The sequence below is a fragment of the Montipora capricornis genome, chromosome 11 (genome assembly GCF_036669925.1).
Source record: "Montipora capricornis isolate CH-2021 chromosome 11, ASM3666992v2, whole genome shotgun sequence".
Classification (NCBI taxonomy): domain Eukaryota; kingdom Metazoa; phylum Cnidaria; class Anthozoa; order Scleractinia; family Acroporidae; genus Montipora; species Montipora capricornis.
Window position 1 is genome coordinate 28,348,673 of NC_090893.1, and position 15,000 is coordinate 28,363,672.

Genomic DNA, 15,000 nt, shown 5'->3' on the forward strand with positions numbered 1-15,000 from the left:
CACATTCATTCTAACGTGTTCCTATTGTTTTTGTCCTCACTGCCTCACTATCAAGCTGAATAGTGATATTTCGAAAATGGCCTGTAAAGGTAACTCAAACCAGTTTCAACATCTCAAGAGACCTTGTTATTTATCACGTAAAACCAATGTTATGGAATCATGTGAAACATCAATTATTGTTGAACAAGATGCAGTCATTTTTGTGACGTAAAAAGTTACCATGGCAACAGGAGAACCTTGCCAAAATACCCTGTATTTTTGCTTTAATTGCTCATATCTGAAAAACGAACTGGGTTACCCCAATGGTTTACTGCACAAAAGTAATCAGCAAGTCAAGATAAAACTCTCTGCAAAGTTTAAAAATATTCTGTGGAGCGGATTCAGAGCTACCTTAAATTTTCAATTATTTAAGGTGGCTCTGAATCCGCTGCATATAATTTTTTTTTAACTTTGCAGAAAGTTTTATTTTGGCATGCTGATTGAATTTCAGAAATAAAAAATGGGGGTCACCCAGTTCGATTTTGAAATATGAGAACCTTCTGCCAAAATATGAGGTGCTTTTGCAGGGCTTTCCTGTTGCCACGGTAACTTTTTCGTCACGAAAATGACTGCATCGTGTTCAGCAATAATAAGTGTTTGATATGGTACCATAACATTGCTGTCAAGTGATAAAGTGTTGTAGTGTCTCCTTCCAATAAGAGCGTTTCTTACAAGTGTTTACATTTTCAAATTCAAACGTCAAATGATGTAATGAATACTGTCAAAATAAAGTGTACTTTGAAACCCTAAAAACCTTTGATTGAACGAGCAAAAAGTGTGAACAACCGTACGTCAAATTGTCATACTCTTAAAAACTCTGCAAGCACTAACTCACTACTCTTAATTGTGAGCCGGTAAAGATAAAAAAACAAAAACATTTAGCGTCGACCGCACAATCAAAAATCAAACACTCAAGACAGAAGCTAAACAAAACAATTTCATCGTTAAAGGCTGGTTTACACGTACAACGCAAGAATAAGCACTTGCAATATACGCGGACGCAGTAGCGTTTTGATAATTGGTACCTTTCATTAGAGCGGTTTTCAAATGAGTGTCGTAAAACCAAAACCAAAGTAATTACTTTGGCCAATCAAAAAAAAAAAAAAAGGACGGAGACAAATCTAGTAAACCAATCAAAGTAGTAATTACACGTTGCCGACACAAAGCGCGGGAAAATGGGCACGCGCGAGCCACCATTGGATTCGTTTCACTTCTGATTGGTTGAAAAAGTGGCGCGATAACTTTGAACCAATCACTGAGTGAAATAATGCAAAACCAAAGTAATTCACTAATTACTTTCGACACTCAATTGAAAACCACTCTAGAACAAAAGACACTAATTAATTAATTCAAAACACTAGCGGCCCTTGACAAAAACAAGAACCTTTTTTATAGGTTCTATACGTAACTACCAGGAAAGGAAAGGAACTTTATTTAAGTGGCTAGTCTTCTAGGGTGGAGCACAAATAGGCCTTATGAATGATGACGTCATATGCTAAAAAATTCACCACCAAGCCTCGTTTGCACAAAATTATTGTTCACATCATCTGGACATACGATACTGTTCGCACGGACGTTTTCCTTTCAACTTTGCTTCTTTGGGAGTTAGCTCATGCTGAAACTTACAAGTTTGATTTCAAAATCGAGGCTTGGTGGTGAAATCAGCAAGTCAGTCGTCATCACGCATATGGGCTATTGGGGACACTGCAAACTGAAATCAACAAATTAATGCAAATCAAATCAAATGTCTGTTTTTCAGGAGAGTAGAAAACCTGAGTATCTGGAGAAAAACCTCTCGCGGTGCAGAGTCGAGAACCAACAAACTCAACCCACATATGACGCCGAGGCGAACCTTATCACTGATCCTTTGCGCAGAAAAAAAAAAACCCTTAAATAACATTGAATTAAGTGAGCTTTTGGTGAGGGAAACATGTGTTGAGACAAACGATGAAGACACGCAACTGTAAAAATTACTTAATGTAGGCCACTAAACTATACTAGACAAGACAAGATGGCTGGATATTAGCCTCGTTCTTTTTTGAGTGTTTATGAACCGAGACGAATAACACGCAAAGAAAAGAACTTGGCTAATATCCAGCCATGTTGACCTCATGCTTGGTCAATAACCCATATGTTTTGTATTGTATCTAGTCTTCGACTGAATGAAAATTGGCGTGCATCTAATTACTTGGAATTTTTGACATATCTGCGAGAATCCCAATGGTAACATTTCTTCGAACGTCTGGACGATTATTTGAGAACAAGGCTAGCAATATCCCCCTCCCCCACCCTGTGTTCTCACATTGTTTTGGAGGGGAAGGGGCTGTAACACTTAGATTTATTTTATCAAAAATTTTTTTTTAGGTATGAAAATTGAAGTTAAAATGTTTCGGCAATGGTTTTCTGAGTGACGAGTCATTTTTGTCCAATAATAGCCGTATTTGTTTTCCAAAATTAAACGCATGAGTTTGTAAAAAGTTTTTTTGTATATAAAGACAAGTATCAAAAGTCAACACTGAAAGTACCCCTTTCTGACCTCATCATGGCTCTTGGTGACAGAAATACCTGATATATATATAGTTGACGTCATAGAAAGTGTGGCGTACAGGGTTTTATTCACGAGTTGTTTGAAACCCAAACGAGCGAGGTACGAGCGAGTGAGAGTTTTCGACACAAACAACGAGTGAATACAACCCTGTACAAAGCACTTTCTATGTTGTGAACTGTTTATTACACATGAGACGATAATTTTCATTGAAATAGTTTTCTAAACACAAATTAGAAACAAAAAATCACAAACAATAGAACCAAATGCAAATTTAATTTAATTCAATAACAAAGTACGATTTGAACGAGATGTACGAGTGATTGGCTTGGAAAGGCCTTTACGCTATCGTTGATTGGTTATACTTTCACATTTGAAAGAACTGTACGCCATTCTGATTGGCTGTATAGGCTTTTTTCACATGTGAAAATATGGCGTATAGATTTGTACAAATGAGCTTTATGGAATAAAAGTCTAATGTTATGTGTAATAAAAAACTATACTATCTCTCCCAGTCACTGCTATATAATGAAGGGGCAGTGAAGGACTGGAGGAAGTTATTCCCGTCAGGGAAGAGGACCTTGCCTTTGATGTCCGACCAGTCAGTTATCATTACAACAACAACAACAACACGCAATTTTTCTTAAAAGCCAATACCATAGTGAGACCATAGTAGCCCGCAATTAGCATAGCTATTCTAGGCGGGCTACTTTATTTTAGACTGGATGTTTAAAGGGTTTACAAAAAACAAACGAACCGAAAATATATGTACAACAACAGAAAAAATATACTATACCATAAAAAAAAATAGATATAAAAATATCAAAGAAGAAAAAAAGGGAAGAACTGGATTATACCACCATCACTCGAAATGGATAGGTACTGTGGTTGTTCAATGTACTTGATGACCCGCCTCACTAAACAGACGAAGCGTTCCTGAGTCTAATGCAAGCAGGTCACCGGATTTCTAAACGCCACGGAGGAAGGTTCACAAAAAATTTCAATCTCGAAACCCTCGAAACTTTCCCTCACAGCTCAGTAGTTGAATTCTCCTATTCTCGCTTTCTACAAAAGCAGTCGTTCCGTTTTGCGTTTTGTCACTCACATCAATATCGCAAACGTCATAAATTCTCCTGGTCCCTTCCCTTTAAAACTGAAACAAAAATTGATACTGTGGTGGATGAGCCTGCACAATCCAAGGACTACCTGTCACCGGCTGTTCATTCGCAGACTTCTATTCTATGTTGTCCGGCACTTTGTGGTGTGTTATGTCACCGTGTATTTCCCGTCTTTGGTGTCTTTAATATCGTTGTTTAGTTGATCACCTTCTAAAGTCAAAATATCGATTTTGCTTTTCTCATCTTGTTGATAACATTGTAATTCATCTGAATCCTTTGTAACAATTATGAAATATGCCTCCTTTCTTTCTTTTACTTTCTTGCTGTCTTGACCTTCAGCTAAGCACTTTGAAGGATCCGTCTTGGTGACAACACCTCGATCCAAAAGATCTGAAAAGATCCGATTTCTCTCCCACCAAGTCAAATGTAATAGAAACGTGACAACTTGTAAAGATCGGGTTTTCTTTCATTTAACAGTTCGTTGCAGCGTCCCAGGATAACGTGATTTGATTGTAGAATTTCGGCGCTGATGTTTCTCTCTAAGATACTCTGGCCGCGTTCGACGCAGCATTTCAGTTGGGTGACAACCAGCTCGAAGTTTTTTTAGTCGCGTTGCGTGATGTCTTTGTTCGGATCCGCTTCATAAATTTCGCGAAACTTGTCCTTCATTTTCCTCTCGTGTTCTCGCAAATCACGAATCAATTTTTCCACAGTCTCTGTCATTTTCTTTTCTTCGTTAATAATTTCCATTTTGTTTTTGTTTTTTAGTTCAGTTTGTTTCTTAATTTCATTCTCATACCAGACAATTTCCGCTTTTACTTTGGACACAGCGTCCGCAATTTGCATCTTTTGTTCTTGAGCCGCTTTTTGAGTGTCTGTCTTAGTGTGTCCATCATGACTCACTACAGTGCACTTTTGGCAAATCAGAACTTTACAATCTTCGCAGTAAAATTCCAGTGGTTGATCTTCATGATGTTGCTGTGAACACACCACAGGTATTTGGATTAAGTCTTGCACATCTTGCGCTTGTAGTTTGTCGATCAAAACATTGGGATGACCCCTTGTGGCCTTCAAGCGTTGGTGAGCTTCAAAACAAGATGCGCACAGAAAATTCTGGCACACGAAACAATAACATGTCGCCATGATGTTCTCATCACAACTGTTGCATCTCTGAGACTGTGTGTTGCTATCTTCCAGAGCGAGAACATCCACCAATCGGTTGAGATGAGACGAGGGCGGCAAATTATCGAAGGTGTCTGTTTCGGGAATTGGGAATGAAGTCTGGCAAACCGGACATTTGACCGCTGTTTGTAGCTGTCTTCGTGCGAAATATGCCAGTTTGTCGAGACACTCCAGGCAGAATGAGTGAAGACATGGTAATGTCTTGGGATTTTTGACTGTATCTATGCACACTGGGCATTCTGCCTCCTTCTTAAGATTCTTAAAAATGACTCGAACATCCATGATGAACTCAACGCATGGGTGTGTGAAAGATTGACGTCATTGAAATCACGAGACTGGGTGAAGTCGAGTAGGGATTAGGCCTTTGCTACAATTGGTCACGTGACCTCTTTTCACTAATCCGATGATGCTGCTGAGTACATGAAATTATTTTTCCAGAAATAAAAAGAGCAGTTGAGAATATGCTGCCATGACGATTTGGGTAAGGATATCGTTTAAACTGGTGTTTTAAGAGACGAAAGAAATTATAAGGATTTGTATGGGGAAAAGACGTTTTGCCCTTCAGCGACGCTGATTTTCATACAAATCCTCAAAGTATTTTCCTAAGTTTTCAAACTGCTTTTAAATTTTTTCTTCGAGGATTGACACTCTGAAAATTTCGACCCTTCCCGGCAAATTTATTCCCGCTTATTTGACCCTTGGTAAGAATAGGAATCTGTTTTTGGAGCTTAATTATGGACAATTCCACTGGAGAACAAAAGTTTTTCGTTCGTAAGCAAAAAGTATGGAATTCTCGAGAGTTTAAATGATAATAAAGTCTCCACCATTAGTGGTATTTCTCTGAAAATTTGTAATTTGGCCAAGTCAAACACGGTCTTTCCATTTCTGGAATTTATAAACCCCGAGCTTCAAGTTCACCAATTATGAGTCACGTGACCAACTGTTGGAAAAAGGCCTTTTCCAGTCTTTCTCGGTGTGTTCAACTGGCTTGGTTGAGTAGAGCCAACCGTTTTCCCAGGGTCTCTATGTCGATGAGAAGGGAGACCCTGGGAAGGAGGTTGGAGTAGGGCACGACTATGATTGGTGGAATGGTGCAAAATTCACGAAATCAAAATTGCTTCCAACATAAACAATCAACCTGCAGTTCAACAGTTTCTTTTTAGGTCAACAATAAAATTCGTACAAATTCAACGGCTAATACAATAACCAACACTTAAAATACGTCGAATCCAATGTGGAGGTGGGGCAAGCCCAAACCTGGATTTCTGATTTGCGTTTTTTTTGGTCAAATCAAAAACCAATCATAAAACTCACTTCGTTGGATCGACATCTAGGATTCGAAAAAAGTACTCTTTACAAGCGGTTTTCTGGTCTTTCCTCTGTGCAAAGATGGCTCACAACAGTTACCGTACATGAACCGTTTAACCGAACTGCTGTGTTGACGCCAGTTACGACAGGAGGTGGAAAAAATAAAATGAAGTGTGCATTTGGGTAAAAGCTCTATACATGACTAACATACATATTTTAAATTCAGTTCTGTTTCGTAGATCAACGTAAGCTGTTGACCCACTCATCAGTTAATCTCCATATAAAAAGCTAAAAAGAGCAAAGCTGATATAACAGCGGGTAAAGGAATATATTGAAAAAAAAAAAAACAATATTGGGTATCCACCAAGATATCCATTGTAACTACACATGATCAAACAAATCAGTCGTAGTTATAGCTGGAAGTATTTACTGGGACAAACTAACGCCGTAAAACTAAAGAAAACAACGCAAAGAGAAAATGCTTATGAGGCTACGATCCAGCGAATAACATTTGCACAAATAACTTCGTATGAAGACAAAATGCAAAGCTAAAAGAAAACTATAAATGCACATAACTCCTACCTTGTCCAGCCTTCGGGACCACAGAATATGCAGAAGAAGGGGACTATACATGCGACAAAAAATCCATGAAAATGCCTCCACTAACAACTCAATTTTACCGACACTTTCGCCCGACAGCACTCTGATCACGTGATCTGAGATGAAGCGAAAATACACAATTTGGGCAAGCTATAACTGCCTTCAGTTACATCCTTGAAAAATGACTTTGGGTGATAGAACATTAATGACGTCTTAGTGTTCAAGAGTCATACACTCAGTGCCTCGCTATCCACCAAGAAACTATAGCTCTATCTCCTGTAAAAGATACTCCTTTATATAACATGTATTGCTGTGTTAGCAATGAAAGAGGCTGATATTTACTGCTTAGGCATCCAGCCACAAAGTCTACTGATAACCCAGAAAACTGATGTTGGATTGCAACACATGTATTCCATAATTGTTTTTAATGAGATGATTAGCAACAAGATAACAGTCAAAATGAAATTCAAGCGGAACAAATACGTGCTTTGTAAATTAGTTTTTCAAAGACAAAACAATTACACGTAAATTAGAGTGGTTTTCAATTGAGTGTGGAAAGTAATTTGCGAATTGCTTTGGTTTTGCATTACTTCACTCAGTGATTGGTTCAAAGTTCTCGCGCCGCTTTTCAACCAATCAGAAGTGAAACCAAAACCAATTGTGGCTCGCGCGTGCGCATTTTCCCGCGCTTTTTGTCGGCTATGTGTAATTACTTTGAGTTTTGATTGGTTTACTGGATTTGTCTCCGTCCTTTTTGATTGGCCAAAGTAATTACTTTGGTTTTGGTTTAACGAAACTTATTTGAAAACCGCTCTAACCACAATAATTGCGTGTCTGAACTTCTGGACAGTCATTAGCTCAGGGAAGTGCTCGATTAGATTAAAACATGCCAAAGAAATATAGTGTTAAACAACAACTCTTGTATTACAACACTAATACCTCCTTGGCTCTAACTAAACCAAGTGAGTTATAAGTAGACGCTTATCTTTAATAGCAAAAACATTGTAGCCTGAAAAACTTTAAAGGTCGGGTGTCTCAGTTCTGAGTGCTGTTTACTTAATAAAGAAATCTGCGCCTGTGAAGGAAAACAGCCACCCTAACTGAAGGCTTTTCATCCAAAATAATCTCAACAAAAGGATATCTCAGTATACTGAGAAGCCCTCCGCCATGTTCCAAAATGAAGAATCAAGGCGCGTTTCTTTGTAACTATGCTCTGCACTCTGTATCTAATCGAGGCCTTAATTTTGCTCTCATTCGCTTGCTTTATTTTACAGAAGCCTAAAGAACCAATTAAACATTGACTTCAGCTCTACTATTGGAGAGTGAGGTGGGGTCGCATGGGCTCACGTTCTGAAGTCCAATCCTAATAGTGCATGCGCATTTTCACTCTCTAGTAAGACAACGGAATAAAAACCTAGTGAGCAAGAGGGCGCTTTCTAACTTGTTCCTGTTGCATATCATGATGAAGAACATACAGAAAATTCGTCATTTATATCAAAGGAAACATTGTGATTCGAGAGAAACTAAATTAACCAATTTTCCCGGCGATTAATTCATCAATTTGTGTCCACTGCTAACCAAATCTAATCACATCTCGCTGTGCTTCAAAACAAGTTGCACGCAGAAAATTCTGGCACATGAAACAGTAACATGTCGCCGTGTTGTTGTTCTCGTCACAATTGTTGCATCTCTGAGACTGTATACGCTGCCATCTTGTAGAGCGAGAACATCATCCACCAATCGGTTGAGATGAACGAAGACGGCAAATTTGTCTGTTTTGGGAATTTGGAATGAAGTCTGGCAAACCGGACATTCGATTTTTGTTTTCAGTTGTCTCCTTGCGAAGTTTGTCGAGACACTCCAGGCAGAACGAGTGAAGACATGGTAATGTCTTGGGATTTTTGACTGTCTTTATGCACAATGGGCATTCTGCCTCCTTCTTAAGATTCTTAAAAAGGTCTCGAACATCCATGATGAAACCAAAGAAAGGCAGAGTGACAGATTGACATCAGACGAGACTCTATCCGGCCTGGGTTATTTTTTAATTCCAGTCTTTCTCTGTGTATTCAACGCTTCACCCTGCACTGTACTGAATTGTTGTCCACACTAAGTTAAATTACTAGGAAATCTAGGAAATCTTGGGTAAAAAGTTGAAGGGGGCGCTGTCTGAGATGAAGCGCATTTGAGTGAAAGCTTGATAATCGATATTGAATAAAATGAAGTCAATAAAATCAACGTAAATATTGAATCAGGAAGCCAAAATTTGTCTAAAGTGCTCATATTTCCATATTTTCTAGAGGGAAAAATAAGTTGAGTAAAATGCAAAATCACTCCCGTTTTCAGCATGGAAGGCTCGCGTCATTGAACGAAAAGGCATTTCAAACCTTTCAGCGTGTAAATTCATTTTTGTAGCTTTTTGTTTTCGTTTAAGACTAACTTAAACCAAAGTCATTGCGAAGGTAACCAAACAACACATGCAAGAATGTATTGTGTTAAAATTGTTTTGGAAGTGTTATGCTCTTGAAAATGATTTGTCAACGCTCAGCTACCATCAAAGTTCAAATCCCACGTTGTTTCGTCCTTCGTCCTATAGGGATATTCACTTTAGCTGTTTGTTTCAGAAAAACGTACTTCAATTTTACTTATCATTTTACTTATCTGTTGGGGACTAAGAAAGCAATTCTTCGAAAAGCTCAAGACGACGGGCTGAGACTTGAGGTTTGTTTCCAACTAGCAAGTTGTATTTTTTATTCCGTGGAAGTTCGTTCCAATTCATTTTTGGATCTATAATTTTGAGAATTATGTTTGCGCTCATGTCACAGAGATCCCTAAAAATACGCCAAATATCAGATCCCAAATGTCAGTGATTTTTCTGTGTTACTCAGTTACACAGAAAATTTTATAAACTGTCTGTCTGCGTTTATTTTATTTATTATTTTGCCACAAAGACCATACAACAACTAGAATGATTAAGGAAGAGGGAAAAAAAGAAAGGAAAGGCAGGGAGGTCTAAAAGAAGCTGAAAAACCTATAACTGGTTAGACCTAGCATGGATCTATTCTAACAGACGAACGACTGAGAAAATTACTGAATTAGAGCTTCGGAAACTGAAAGAGGTGATATAGGATAAAAGGCCAAAAGGTCGACAGATTACAGGTTAAATCTTGAACAAACATGAATTCGTAAGAACAAGAAACAACTACCTTATACACTGATATTTCTTAGTAATTCTTACAAATAAATTGCTTAATTAGGTAGCCTGAGAGAGATGACAGAAACAACATCGAAATTAAGGTAATTGTAAAACTGCGTTGTTATTACAAAGAAGATTTTGTAAGCAAAAATAGCCTTTGAGTCAAGGCAATAGATACTTTAAATCAATTAAAAGATCGCAAGTTAGCCTGCGTATCAAGCGCCCCCGTTCGACAGATGAGCTTCGAAACGATTTCCCGCAAACAGGCCGCGCGAAAGTTGGGGCAAGAGACTGAGGGAAGAAAGAAGAATGTCCCCCTATTTTTGAAAACCCGTTCGCCCACGAACGGGGGCTTCTGATTGGTGCGGCACAGTCACAATGATTGACAGGTGACAAATTTTCGAGCGAAATATTTCTTGTTAGTTCTAGCGTGACAAAGACAATGATGTTGAATCGTGTGCCAAAGCTGAGCGAATCGGGTATTGGTTTTACATTGAAAGTGGAACAAGAACTGACAATGCGCCATCGCTTTAACTGTATAGATGTAATGGCCGTTTTGCCAACAGGATTCGGAAAAAGCTTAATTTTTCAGATGTTTGTCATGATGTGCAGAGTTCGAAATAAAAGAAAACGAAGAACAGGCTTCTCGAGTAGCATCGTGATTCCTCCATTTCAAAGCATCATACGCGATCATTCCACAATTGCAAGTGAGTGGTTGAGGTAAATTCTATGGGAATGACAGCCTGTGATTTAAATGAAAATCTGGACTGGTCGGACGATATCCATGCATCAAGGGAAATTGCTGAAGCTGCTATGTATTTAATATAGACCTTTTTGCAAATACGGCGGCCATTTTGATTTCTATTGTTCCGAAAGACATTATGGGATACTCAGGGAGCAAAATAATATGTATTTGCCACCTGGGCATCCCATAATAGCTATTTGAAACAATAGAAATCAAAATGGTCGCCGTATCTGCAAAAAGGTCTATTAAGCGTGCCCATCATTCACTAAAATACTTAGTAGACTTCTGCACGACTGATAAACCTACGGGAACATGTATCTTTTAACGATATTTCGGCTGGCCAATACCAGCCTTTATCAGGTGTATTTGGAGATCTAACAAATTTTCAGGATATATATGCACATATATAAACCAATTTTCATAAGTTAAAACTTCGCACTTAGACTCGCTTTGAAGATGATGCAGACATGAACTCAGAAAAAACCTATTAGTTTAATGAGCTTTTAATGAAGTTTAATGGTTCATTCTTTATTCTGCTGTATAGTGTTACACGTCCGCTCCTCTCAATTCCTAAACAGGCAGATTTAATTTTGGCGTCCGTATCATCTCATAAACGGAAATAACGCAGTACAAAGTGAAACTATTGTTGTTATCACTTGGCAGCGTTTTTTGAAGAACGGATCTAAATACAATAAATGTTAACAACAGTCCATCGGGCACTGTTGATGTTATTCGATTAGGACTGCATTCGACTACGAATTCTTTAGTTGAACCGAGCACGCGCATTACGTTCTTGAATCAGGTATTGCGAAAGTCAAATCTAAGCCTTTACGTGCGCATGCCCAGCACTAAAAGCCCGAGAAGGAAAGGCCAATCTCGACCCCAGAGCTCTTCTCTTTTGCGCATAAGAGTTCTGGGGAACCCTGATACAAAGTATCTTCTCATTGGTTTTTGTAAAGGACAATAAAAAGCGTCTCTGATTGGTGCATTCATGTTAGCACGAGATGTGAGCAGGCGCCGTAAGGTTCAAATAGCCTGTATATGGCTTTTAGAATCCTACGGCACAGGGTCATGCGCAGACATAAGATCCGAGGCTCTAGCGACGAGAATGAGGCCTGGCGTAAAGGCCGTAAGCCGTGATTTTGGATTATGAAATTTCAGACTACGATTTTGGTTTGTATCCTTCACATCTTGGCAATAAAATCGGACGTAGTGTCCCAACACCTTCATGGTTAAAGCAATTTTCCATAAAAAAATGGGCGCAGAGGTGCCAATAGAAACCCAAGCAAAGCAGTGCTATGGATGCGATTCTTAAGTCTACGAAGGTGATAGTTGTTGTTATTGTTTTTCGTTAAACGTGAAGTAACCATTTTAGCGTCCCTGAAACATGAAACAAATATTGTTTTTTTTTAGGGAATGTGATTCAAACCTCCACTTGTGCTACCTTCTGTGTTGTAATAACATTGCTTTCCAACAACACGATCTGTTTGTTTCCACCTGTTGGGTCAGGGATTTTATGATCACTGTACTTACTTTAAACGTCTTTTCCGGCAAATTAAAGTGCCATTCTTCACTAACAACGCGGTTTGGATCGAAATCCGGGAGTGGTTTCTATGTTGAGAATTTTTAATTAGGATTGCTGTGAACACAATGAATTTCGAGATAATATTCCTTTGAAAACACATTCAGTCGTACACTGATCATGAATCGCCCAAGCAGAATCTATAATGAAGAAATTATAACCTGCTCGGTCGGCGACAGAGAAAGGGAAGAGATTCACTTTAAGCCAAACTAAGCGTGTTTCATTCGCGCTTAGAGGCGGCTGCCTGCATTTGCCTGCAGTTGCGTTATGCCAATTGGTTGTTTTTGTCGTCTTAGAGCCGTTGTAATTGGCTAAAGTAATCAAATTGGCTTAGCGTTTTTCGACACTATTTTGTGCAGCACGTACAACGAAAGATAGTGTCGGGTAAATGGCAAAGTATATTTGTTAAAATTGGTTGGATTTATCCTAGCAACAAAAATGGTTGTTTTATCAAGAAAGCGTTAAGAAGCCTAGTAGCTTTTCTTTGAAACTTGACCGTATTGAGAATTTATCTTCACACTGAAAGCTTTTGAAAAGGTACGGTCTCTCACAATTGACTTAACCGATCGGCGGTAGTTGTAGAGTCTTTCTAACACAGGAATTATATACATTGAACTCATTAATTATAATTAACACCATTCGCAAGTCGCCATCTGTAAAATAAACCAATTCTTATGTTTGCATTCATGAAATAGACTATACCATTTATCGAGATACTGTTGATGTTGTTCACATACTAAACACAATTGCCTTTAAAACATTCCCTTCTCAGCCAGAAGATAAAAATTTCATACTAAGAATGGTTTTACCAGAGACAGAAGATTAATCCACAGTTTTTTGCCAGGAGATACGAAAAGTGAGGCAATCAGACCGAGGAATACCTGTAATTAACTTTCTGGATGAGTTATGGCCACTAGTCATATGATAATTGATACCGTGACGGCAAAGATTCAAACACCATCGAGAGATAACTGTCCCAGAGTAATTACCGTCGTTAATTAATATTGTAGTAAAAGATTGAAAGTAAAGAGGTGTCCAAAGTGTTTGGAGATGGGTGTTGGACGAGCTTTTGATAGAATTCGTTCAAAGATATACCACTTAGCTTATAACAAAGTAATTAATATGTGTTTATTGAAGACCAAAGTATTATTTGTTTTGGTATGTTTTACAAGTTCACCTTTTGCCACGTGTTTTAATAATTATCAAAAGCGGAATTTTGCTAAAACGACCCTGGACTTCATTAACAATTTCTTAGAACTTAATAACAATTAAATCCAGCTATCTGCCCTTGGCTGTAACTTTAAATATTTGGTGTGATCAAAATAAAAGCAATGCCTGGGGAAATAAGTGGGGGAATTGCTTTGCGAGCAAGCGCTGATGAACATCCCCGATCATCAACTACGTTCCCTTATCAGATTGTTAACACTCGAGAAAATGGAAAACATTTCAGTTATCGAGCGTAGATCAGTTTGGGCTGTATGTTGCTGGAGATTCGGAGGGGTTAGTGCACAGTGAAATCGTTGGAGAATTAATCGCGATTAGTTACTTGTAGCTCAAACCATAGAAATCTGCCGGACTCTGAAAGGATACACGAGGCGGTGAGTAATTTACCTGTGTTCAGAATTGTCTGAGAGACCATGGCAACGCCTTACTTTGATGTCGACCGTCTCTCAACATCATTCCTGGTTAGACCAATGTACACTCAGTAAGCATTCAAAAGCGTCCACACCATCAAACGTTTGTTCCAGAAAAGTAAAGGAAATAACATCAAAAAAGACATGTAACTGGTTTTTACTGCTCAAAAGACACAATCTCCATCGTGTTTAAGAAAGTAAATTGCTTAACAGATTATTTTGTCGTCAAAAGACTACCAGCAGTGCCGTGTTGATCCAGTTGGGCATTTCTCTAATAGCAGGCAGTTTAAGCAAGACGTTCCAATAATTTATTCAGGTGATGTACTACTTTTCATCATTTTCAATTGGCACGGCAGTAGACTGGAAAAATTGAATTCGGTTAGAAATAAAACGAAGAAAAGACAGCAAGACTGACAATGAAGTCTTTGTTTCCCCTAATAAGCTGTGATAAACTTCGTTTTTTTTTTTAAATATTGTAAAGTATGAAGCTGCTTTCTCTGCGATATACATAGTGATTTATTTCATTGAGCAAACGAGAAAATATTGAGGAAATAGTTTTTTTTTTAATCTGGCACGAATTATGCAAATCTCTGAGCGGGTTATAAGCTTTCATTAAGTTTAATGTAAAATTACAATGGGTGATTTCTCTGTGAAATAAGGATTGTACTCATCGAGCAAATTAGATTGAGGAAAATACGAGGAATTAATCATTGTCTTTGCAATACAGATTTAAACTTAGGTGGATCATCTAGGTTATTACCAACATTTTTTCGCCATTTTAAATTGTCGAAATCAAGGTGAAGTTGACTTGCTCGCTGTTGAATTTGATTTGCAAGTGATTTACAAATGTGTCAGTTGCTTTCATTCCGAGGCTTATAATGTCACCTTGTGGAGTAAGAAGAGATGTGTGTTTGCAACATCAACTTTCTTATTAAATTAAGGACACTTTGCCAGATGATAGGAAACAGTTACTGGTGCTGATAAGGTTTTTTTTTTTAATGATTTAACCCCCGACAAATTAAGGTTAGTGTTGACCGCTTCAAAATGGAAAAAA

At 38.2% G+C, this 15,000-nt stretch overlaps 2 protein-coding genes across 4 annotated transcripts in view; one reads left to right on the forward strand and one right to left on the reverse strand.

Annotated features, from left to right (window-relative positions):
* Positions 1 to 4,305: 4,305 nt before the first annotated feature.
* LOC138023299 (E3 ubiquitin-protein ligase TRIM71-like) lies at positions 4,306 to 5,166 on the reverse strand. The gene has a single exon (XM_068870313.1). It carries the CDS (start codon positions 5,164 to 5,166, stop codon positions 4,306 to 4,308), a length of 861 nt encoding a protein of 286 aa, XP_068726414.1.
* Positions 5,167 to 9,409: 4,243 nt separating this feature from the next.
* Positions 9,410 to 15,000, forward strand: part of LOC138022779 (galanin receptor 2a-like) — an 11,612-nt gene continuing 6,021 nt past the window's right edge. Inside the window, exon 1 of one of the 3 annotated variants that reach the window (XM_068869726.1) lies at positions 9,410 to 9,510. The gene's annotated coding sequence lies outside the window, so the exon portion shown is untranslated. Of the gene's footprint in view, positions 9,511 to 13,660; positions 13,911 to 14,150; positions 14,263 to 15,000 lie in introns of those variants that run through there. The other 2 variants (XM_068869724.1, XM_068869728.1) reach the window with 2 other exon arrangements.

Coding starts and splice junctions, on each gene's coding strand:
- LOC138023299 (XM_068870313.1), bottom strand. CDS start 5,166: ATGGATGTTCGAGTCATTTTTAAGAATCTTAAGAAGGAGGCAGAATGC.